Below are 10,412 nucleotides of genomic sequence, written 5' to 3' on the forward strand. Positions count from 1 at the left end.
CCTGTACACGGGGGTACTGTTTTACTGGGGAGACGTCGCTGAACACATATTGGCGTTTAAAAACAGTAAAACATATTATAACGATTATGGCGTCGGTAAAAAAATGTTTGGGGGGGAGGCACTTTTCACACACAAACCGTATTTCCACTGACTACGTTTTTCTATTTTAAAACACTGATATTTGTGTTCGGCGAAGGCTCCCGAGTATAGGGGTTACCCCCCCATGTACAGGTTTTATGTTTTCAAAAGTTAATGAGTCAAATATAAGGCTTGAATTTTCATTTCATTTTTTTCCCCACATTTACCCGATTGGTTATGTTGCTTTTGAGACCGTATGGTAGCCCAGGAATGAGAATTACCCCCATGATGACACACCATTTGCAAATGTAGACAACCCAAGGTATTGCAAATGGGGTATGTCCAGTCTTTTTTAGTAGACACAGTCACAAACACTTGCCAAAATTAGTATTCAATTTAGTTTTTTGCATTTTTCACACACTAACAATTATGAACGTTAAATTTGGCCAGTGTTTGTGACTAAGTGGCTACTAGAAAAGACTGGACATACCCCATTTGTAATATCTTGGGTTGTCTACTTTTGAGAATGGTATGCTATCATGGGTGTAATTTTCATTCCGGAGCTACCATTTGGTCTCAAAGGCAACATAATCAGTCTGGCAAAGTTCAATGTGTATAAACTGAAAATGTATTGTGCCATATTTGACCCTGTAACTTTCCAAAACACCATGAAACTTGTACATTGGGGGTACTGTTTTACCCGTGAGACATTACTGAATACAAATGTGTACTTTATCGCAGTAACCGCTAACAGTATTGTGATAATCACAGTTAAAATGCCATGCAGAACTAAAAAAAAAATGTTTTTCTTTTCTCACTTTTTTATATTTTATTCATATTAACTTATGCTTAATATGCAAATCTTTGATATGACCTGAAAGCCCTGTTTCTCCTGAATAAAATTATATATGATAAGTGTGGGTAAGGGGTTAAAGCCTAATTCTTAAGACTTAGAAAAAAAAAAAAAAAAATATATATATATATATATATATATATATCGCTATTTAATATTTGATGTGTTCTTACTTTAGAATATTGGAGGCTCCTGTTTTGTGATCATTAAAACCACTATGAAATTTGTGAGAAGTCATCAATTCAGATGTTTCTCAAGTATGATAAAATTATATTTGTCCCCATAAAAAAATTGATGATTGAAATATTAAATGTTTCCCTCTATATTTTTCCTTCCAGGAACCAATGTCAATGAAGCCAAGAGAATTTTGAGTGAAAGTGGATTGCCAATAACCTTTGCCAATGACCTTGATGATGCAGCAAAGAAGGCGGTAGCAAGCATTGCCAAAAAATAAAGGATTTTTACGCTATTTTACCTTAAGAATGAATCTAGTTTAAACAAAATAAAACTCTGAAATAATGAATGTATAAGATTTTTTTTTTTTTTTTTGTTACACAAAATACTTTTACAGAAATGTCAAGGACACAAGAAGGCTTTTGTACCTCTAATTTGTATAATAGGCTTTCTATTTATGCGGATAAACATTTCCACAGATCTATTTTACATGGAAGTATATTTTCGAAGCTAAATGTTTAACCTTACTGAGAACCTACAAGAATTGTAGACTGGTTTTATATGGCACATAACAGTATTTTTGTATTTCTTTGTACTGTAACGTTGGCTGCCAAAATAATATGCTGTTCTCTGGTAACCATATAGCGTTTGGAGCCGTAGCTGGAGCTATTGTTTGGTCTGTGACTGTAAACATTAAACTCATGCCTCACTACACTGTATAAGCTACATTCCCATTAAATATTGTAGCATATATGTTAAATATTAATTGCTAAAACTGATCGCCATATCTGTATGAATCATGTGTCCCGTGAACATTTAAAATTCCCTACCTAGATTTCTGTGGTTGGTGAATTATTTCATTTAGGTTATGAATTGACAGAGCAAATGAATTGCATTTTAAGTCATCTTCACACACCAGTTTAAGCAAATATGTGATATTTATTTTTTTCCCCATGCAAGCTGAAGGAAGCTATGGGATTCCATATTACTGTATCTTAGTAAAGGTTTAAAATGGTAAATACAGTTCATTGTACAATCCTCATTATATTAACATACAAACTGCTATTGTACGTATGGAGAATTCTGATGAAATAATTGAAATTATGTGGAATACATTAAAAACGTTAGTCAAACTTTTTTTCACTCTATAATTTCTTCTACATAAAGGCAGTATTTTGTTTTCTATACCTTTTGAAATACACTAAAAGGCACACAAAGAACTGGTCTATGTATCGTAATGTCAATTTATAATCAACACACAATTATTTGTCATTTCCGTAATCTTGGTGCCTTTTTTAATGCTGTGTTTATAAAGTACCACTGCTGCTCCAATGAAAATTACTGTGAAAACCACTGTGTGTAGCAGAGCATTCTGAAAAACAGTTGATTTTTCTAACTAGAATCAACTCATTCATTCTCTAACACTTTACTTTGGTATAAAAACTTGAAAGTAATAAATGGGTTTGTTTTAGCTTCTGTTGATGTGTTTTCATTGCTGCTCAGGCAGCAAATAGTATGTTATCTTATGTAATGAAGGGACAACCACTGATTATAAACTATCTGTGGGGCTATGTCATTACATTGAGTTCAATGCTTTATTATAATTTCTGTTGGTTTCTGACGTCATTACACATTAAAATAAATAAAAAAAAATAAAATGCGATCCTGGGGTCTGCCTGACAAACACAAATCAAAAATGAGGGGTAGAAGGAAAGGAGGCCACCAGCAGCCCAATAAAGGGTAATAAAATGCATCAAGGCTAAGGAGAATCCTTCATCTTATAATACAATGGCACCGGTCCTCCTTTCCTCTAGGACAGCCAAGATACTCCAGGACTCCACAATCAGGTAGACGTACCCTATATAAGAATTATCACCTCACCTTATCCACCCATATAGAACAAATTATACCAATGATTCCATCAGAAATTGGCTTAATAGGTTCCTTCGAATATGTAAACATGATATTTCACCCATAATCCCCATATAGAAAAATAATCGTAACTATATACTATTAAGAAACCTGGTTAATTGTGTTCCTTGGCATCTGTAAACGTGATATTCCACCCATAATTCCCATGAAGAAAAATAATTTTACCCAAGACTCCTTTGGAACCATGTTAAATAAACTCCTTGACATGTGTAACCTTGATATTCCACCTATGATCCCCATGCTTAACCCCTTAAGGACACGACATGATTCCCTTTTTTTTTTTAATTCCAGAAGTTTGGTCCTTAAGGGGTTAAACACATCTATTCCCAGGTTCCTATCATGGCAGGTAAAATGTTGTGCTTTGCACATACATGTACTATATTAAATCAGTAATCTAGTTTTACAAGTGCATTGACCCATTTTTCTAGTATTTTTATCTAATTTACTATTTACATTGCTGCGCAAGCGCATTAGGTCTCCCCCGTCAGTGGGGGAGGAGCCTGTCCCAGTGCCGAGGGATGTCGGCGCTGGACTGAGGTAAATGGCTGAAAGGGTTTTAGCCCCGTGAGAGGAGGGCCGGACCTTTAAGCCTACAGTACAAGGAAAACAGGTTTATTTTCCTGCCACTATAGGATCCCTTTCATGAAAGTGCTGAGCGTTGCAGCCAATCATCCCCATATTCTGTATAGTATGTATCTCTTTCCCTTTGCACAAACTGCCAATGGCATCTAACAACAGGACAGATATCTCTTTTCTCACAGTACTTACCACAGGTCCAGAAATAATTTGTGTAAAATGGCAAGTATTCGTTTTAGGACTCTATTTTACCTAGGAACTTTTCTGTTTTACGATTGCAACCCACCTTCTCAGTTTGTATCACAGAAAACCTGCAGAATGCCGAATGTTTTGTCTTCACACTGTCCAAAAAAAACAAAACCGTATTATTTGTGAATGGTACATGTTCTCAATCAATATAAATATAAGGATTTTTAACGTATTGACAAATACTTGACATAAATTTAAGCTTCTGATGGGCTGTTCTGGGAAAACGGTGGTAGTTCACTATTGAAAAACAACCTAGTTACTAACGTGGAATAATTGTACTTAAAGGGACACTATAGTCACCAAAAAACTTTAGCTTACTGAAACAGTTTTGGTGTATAGACCATGCCCCTGCAGTCTCACTACTCCATTCTCTGCCATTTAGGAGTTAAATCACTTTGTTTATGAACCCTAGTCACACCTCCCTGCATGTGACTTGCAAAGCTTTCATAAACACTTCCTGTAAAGTCATCTAATGTTTATCCTTCCTTTATTGCAAGTTCTGTTTAATTTAGATTTTCTTATCCCCTGCTATGTTAAAAGCTTGCTGAACTCCTGTATGTGATTAAAGTTCAATTTATAGAGAAAGCGATACAGTTGTTTAAGGTCAATTACATCTAATTGAAAGTGAAACCAGTGTTTTTCATGCAGGCTGTGTCAGACAGAGCCAGGGAAAGTGTGGCAAGGGCTGCATAAACCGAAACAAAGTGATTTTACTCCTAAATGGCAGTGAAACCCATGAGACATGATCTATACACTAAATCTGCTTCATTAAGCCAAGGTTGTTTAGGTGACTATAGTGTCCCTTTAAGTATTATTTTATCGTTCTAAACACAATGTTTTACAATAATACTGTTCTGTGTAACAACCTTTTGTTATACAGGTGGTCCTCGTTTTATGACCTACCTGCTTTGCGACGGCTTGCACTTACAACCAGCTCTCTTGCGTGGTGGTAAGTGCGAGCCTTCGTGGGAATTAGAGGGATTCCCTGCTTTGCTACGTTCTTCTATGTACAGGGATATTTCCCCGAACATAGACGAATGCAACAGCGATATTTCCCCCGAGCATAGATTATTAGAGGGATTCCCTGCTCTTGTACATTAGTCTATGTTCAGGGGCATTTTCCCTAACACAGAAGAACACAGCAGAACAGGGGATCACTTATCTCCTCACTTACCAACCAATTTGTTCTATGACCAGGTCTTAGGAACGGAACTCTTTCGTTAAGTGAGGAGTGTCTGTAATGATAATATATTCTCTATTTTGTCTTTCAATTACTCATTGATAATCATGCTTTGGACGCAAGCCATTTGTTATTCATATCGGAATTATAGTGTGGTATCCAAGGTATTTTAATTTTTTAGGGCAAACAATTACTGTTCTTAATCAACTGTATATCTACAGTTGGACTTTGTGGGGTCCTCCTTGAGCAAAGAAACTCAAGAAATCCTGTTTGATGAACAACTATCCCAGAGTTCCCAGCTTGAAATAAAATTCAGCACAGACAGGCATCGTGTTTCGCACTTCATTCTGCACGAAGGGACCCTTAGCAATGGACACAGTTTTACAAACGGTTTTTAAACCAAAGCATGGGCTGTGATTCTAAAGGATTGGTGGTTAGAAAACAGACAATTTGCATATAAAGCTGGGATAGTTGGGGAAACCTAAAGTTGAAGGTTTCTATGCCCAAGAAAGACCCCCTCACCCCCTCAAAGTTCAAATTGAGATATGCATGTGATGCATAACAGTAACACTTTGTGTATGCACATAGTGTACTCCAGTAATGTGGGCACCTATGGTAAATATGAGCAAACAAGGCTGTGAAAATTGTCTTTTTTTTTTTTTTAACAAAAGGTTAAAAAAAAAAAATGTATCGACTAAAGCGGTGCCAGTATACATAAAAAATACTCTGCTCACTTGGATATCAAACCATTTAAAAAAACACAGGTTCATAAAAAAAAAAGTATTAAATATGTGTGGCACAATAATTGACACCATTTTGCATGGCCAGATGAGGGGACTCAGGGCTCACAGTAATAAATTACGAAATATATATATATAAAGGAGAGGCAAACTGATGGCACGGCAGTTTCAGAACTTATTTTCTCTGCAATGAGTTAAATAAAAAAATAAAAAAAAGATCTGTAGCTCTCCATGCAGGCACTATGCATATTACACTTTCCAAAGCACAAGCAGTCTCACAGAAGCACACTGCAAAGAAAATAATCTGATCAAATAAACAGCAAACAATATAAATTCACCTGTGTGCAGACAGTAAACACACTTAGTGGGTATTAGGTGAAACAAACACAAATTACCCTTAATTAGCTGTATTGTAGATAAAGGATTCCTCTTATATCCTCAAGGCAATAACAACAAAACACCAAAAATTGGCAATCCACAATACAGAAATAATAGAGACGGACATAGCGCAATATTGTCGCAGAAAATGAAAATAAGTGATATAGATAATTTCACTCACAAACATAGTTTGATTGAAGGCATATCAAATATAATGATGTGGAAACTTCAGGACTTGTGGAACATCAATTTCATGCATAGGAGGAAAAAGAGAAATAATAGTGCAGAGTATCCAAGTAAAAAAGTTACACGCTTTATTCACAAATACACTTACAAAATAGAAGTGTCAAACAGGCACATCAAGCTCAGATGGAATAGCGGATCCCAATGGAGCAGGAAAACCAGATGTACAGAAAAAATAAAAAAATAAAATCAGCAATAAAATACTCTAAGCACTGTCATGAACAAGCCCTACGCGTTTCGTTCAAAATTGAACTTCCTCAGGGGCATCAAGCATAATACCATCCATATGCAGGCATAAAATTCAAGTCCACAATCTCCCTTTTTAAATCCGTCCGCTTTGGCGCGAAAACGCCAACTCAATCGCTTACTTCCGGGTTCGGACTCCAAACCACTTCCGGTTAAGTCATGCGTTCCAGAGTTGCTGGCCAAGCCTCACTTTGGTTTCATTCACAGATACGGAAATAGCAGGGGGAAAGGATTCCATCTCGTTCATATATTCACAAACACAGTCCATATTATAAAAAAAACAGATATAACATACAGGTTAACAATATATCACATATATATTAGAGAGCAATAGAAACAACATTAATAAAGCCTCCAACTAATAAGAAAAACATAAGATAAATAAAGCAAAATAAAATAAATAAAACATTACTCAAAAGAAGGTATAAATATAAATGAAATAACATTAAATAAAATTATACATAAAAATAAATACAAATGAGTGAAAATAAACACTAAAATAAAATAAAAATAAATAAAAATAGAAATAAAAGTAAAAAATCATAAAAATATATAATAATAACAAAAATACAAATACATAAAAATAGATAAACATAAAAATAGTGAATATGAAAAATACCTTCAAAAAATTAAATTGATATATATTAGTCAAAATAATATAAATATATAGAAAATAGAGTGTACTGGCGCTACTATGGAAAGATGGGTAGTTGTTGTATAACACCGCAAAACACAGCCGCTATAACACCAATATCTTATCTTAAAACAAAGTATAGGAAGGTGTAGGTGAAGCGCTAATAATATGTATCCAGTGATATAAAGTGCGGAATATATAGCAATACCTCTACCTTAAAATATTTTAATACAGGAATCCTAATGGAGGTATGCTGTACCTTAAAGACAAAAGGCAAAAAAAACACACATAGTGTATACTGTGATATGAATAAGCAGTGTACAAAAAATAGGGGAAATATGCCCACTCACACTTTCAGGAGCTAAGAATATATAGCTCACTGTGATCGCCTGTAGGGTCCGTGAAGGCGACCCTATCCCTTCTTGGATGGTTGTTCCTTTGTCACTTGTTTTCTAGATTAAAACACAAACATCTATGGTGCAATATTGTGGGTTCCAGTGGTGATATTCAAAAAGTAAAATATGTACTTACAAACCCAGAGCCCTCCACATCGGCTCTGGTCTGAGGGTGTATGTAGTTAAGGACTACAAGCCTTCTTTGTAAAAATAGCAGGAGATGCCACAAGTGGTATGAAAATAATAAGTAATTTATTGTAATATATATTTTTTAAAAAGTGATAATATAAAATAATATATATACATAAAATACCACTAAAATGGCAAAAAAAAGTCCAATATCAAAGTCTCTTTCCTCACAAGGTCCCCAGGACGCGTTTCGCCGATCTGGCTTCTTCAACTGGTGTTTGGAGAAAAATCTGTGCTCAAAATATATGTTACAATAAATTACTTATTATTTTCATACCACTTGTGGCATCTCCTGCTATTTTTACAAAGAAGGCTTGTAGTCCTTAACTACATACACCCTCAGACCAGAGCCGATGTGGAGGGCTCTGGGTTTGTAAGTACATATTTTACTTTTTGAATATCACCACTGGAACCCACAATATTGCACCATAGATGTTTGTGTTTTAATCTAGAAAACAAGTGACAAAGGAACAACCATCCAAGAAGGGATAGGGTCGCCTTCACGGACCCTACAGGCGATCATAGTGAGCTATATATTGTTAGCTCCTGAAAGTGTGAGTGGGCATATTTCCCCTATTTTTTGTACACTGCTTATTCATATCACAGTATACACTATGTGTTTTTTTTTGCCTTTTGTCTTTAAGGTACAGCATACCTCCATTATGATTCCTGTATTAAAATATTTTAAGGTAGAGGTATTGCTATATATTCCGCACTTTATATCACTGGATACATATTATTAGCGCTTCACCTACACCTTCCTAAAGTAATATAAATAATTATAAAAAACAAATCAAATCAAAATCAACATTCAAACCCCTTGGTTTCATGGTTTTTAATGTATGGATCGAACGAAAGAGGTGGAGATTTAACGATGGCCTTAAGGCAACGAGAGGGTTATTGGATCCATACATTAAAAACCATGAAACCAAAGGGTTTGAATGTTGATTTTGATTTGATTTGTTTTTTAGAATTATTTATATAATTTTGACTAATATATATCAATTTTCTTTTTTGAAGGTATTTTTCATATTCACTATTTTTATGTTTTTTTATTTTATTTTTATTTATTTTTGTTATTATTATATATTTTTATGATTTTTATTTTTATTTCTATTTTTATTTATTTATTTTTATTTTATATTTATTTTATTTTATTTTAGTGTTTATTTTCACTCATTTGTATTTATTTTTATGTATAATTTTATTTAATGTTATTTCATTTATATTTATACCTTCTTTTGAGTAATGTTATTTATTTTATTTTGCTTTATTTATCTTATGTTTTTCTTATTAGTTAGAGGCTTTCTTAATGTTGTTTCTATTGCTCTCTAATATATATGTGATATATTGTTAACCTGTATATTGTATCCGTTTTTTATAATATGGACTTTGTGAATATATGAACGAGATGGAATCCTTTCCCCCTGCCATTTCCGTATCTGTGAATGAAACCAAAGTGAGGCTTGGCCAGCAACTCCGGAACGCATGACGTAACCCGAAGTGGTTTGGAGTCCGAACCCGGAAGTAAGCGATTGAGTTGGCGTTTTCACGCCAAAGCGGACGGATTTAAAAAGGGAGATTGTGGACTTGAATTTTATGCCTGCATATGGACGGTATTATGCTTGATGCCCCTGAGGAAGTTCAATTTTGAACGAAACGCGTAGGGCTTGTTCATGACAGTGCTTAGAGTATTTTTTTATTTTTTCTGTACATCTGGTTTTCCTGCTCCATTGGATTATTCCATTGGGATCCGCTATTCCATCTGAGCTTGATGTGCCTGTTTGACACTTCTATTTTGTAAGTGTATTTGTGAATAAAGCGTGTAACTTTTTTACTTGGATACTCTGCACTATTATTTCTCTTTTTCCTCCTATGCATGAAATTGATGTTCCACAAGTCCTGAAGTTTCCACATCATTATATTTGATATGCCTTCAATCAAACTATGTTTGTGAGTGCAATTATCTATATCACTTATTTTCATTTTCTGCGACAATATTGCGCTATGTCCGTCTCTATTATTTCTGTATTGTAGATTGCCAATTTTTGGTGTTTTGTTGTTAAAGAAAATAATCTGTCACTAGAAAAATTAATTACTTGCAAATCAGTAAACCAATCCTAAACCAGTGAATCAAAGTGGATGTAAGTGACACTAGCTAGGTAAGAGGAACCTTTTGTCAATTTTTATATCTTTAATTCGAGGAGGTACTGTTGGGGGTATGTGTTGATAACTGTGCGGAATCTTAAACACCACCAGTGGGGAAAAAAGGGAAAGTGGGTGGCACACCCAGAACATACATTACTCCGTATTAATGCTGCCATAAGACAAAAATATATACAAAATACAGATCAAGGAATGGCACACACTATTAGGGTGATCCAAGAAGGTAGAACGTTCAGACAAGGTGTGGTAGAAGAAGTTTTAGTGGAAGCAGAAGCACAAATTATGGCAGCATGCAAAGGTTGAGATACAAATTGGTTATGTTATTGTATTTGATTGAAAAAAATAAAATTAATTTAAAAACACACCGTTTGCATCCACA

The 10,412-nt window shown here is 34.6% G+C and overlaps 1 protein-coding gene across 1 annotated transcript in view; it reads left to right on the forward strand.

Annotated features, from left to right (window-relative positions):
• The window catches only part of SUCLG2 (succinate-CoA ligase GDP-forming subunit beta), a 269,052-nt gene extending 267,591 nt beyond the window's left edge, over window positions 1–1,461 (forward strand). Inside the window, exon 11 of the mRNA XM_063426806.1 lies at window positions 1,270–1,461. Within this exon, the coding sequence (XP_063282876.1) occupies window positions 1,270–1,385 (116 nt within the window). The 3' untranslated portion in view covers window positions 1,386–1,461. The remainder of the gene's footprint in view (window positions 1–1,269) is intronic.
• The last annotated feature ends 8,951 nt before the right edge of the window (window positions 1,462–10,412 follow it).

This window comes from Pelobates fuscus, chromosome 7, assembly GCF_036172605.1.
Source record: "Pelobates fuscus isolate aPelFus1 chromosome 7, aPelFus1.pri, whole genome shotgun sequence".
NCBI classification, from domain to species: domain Eukaryota; kingdom Metazoa; phylum Chordata; class Amphibia; order Anura; family Pelobatidae; genus Pelobates; species Pelobates fuscus.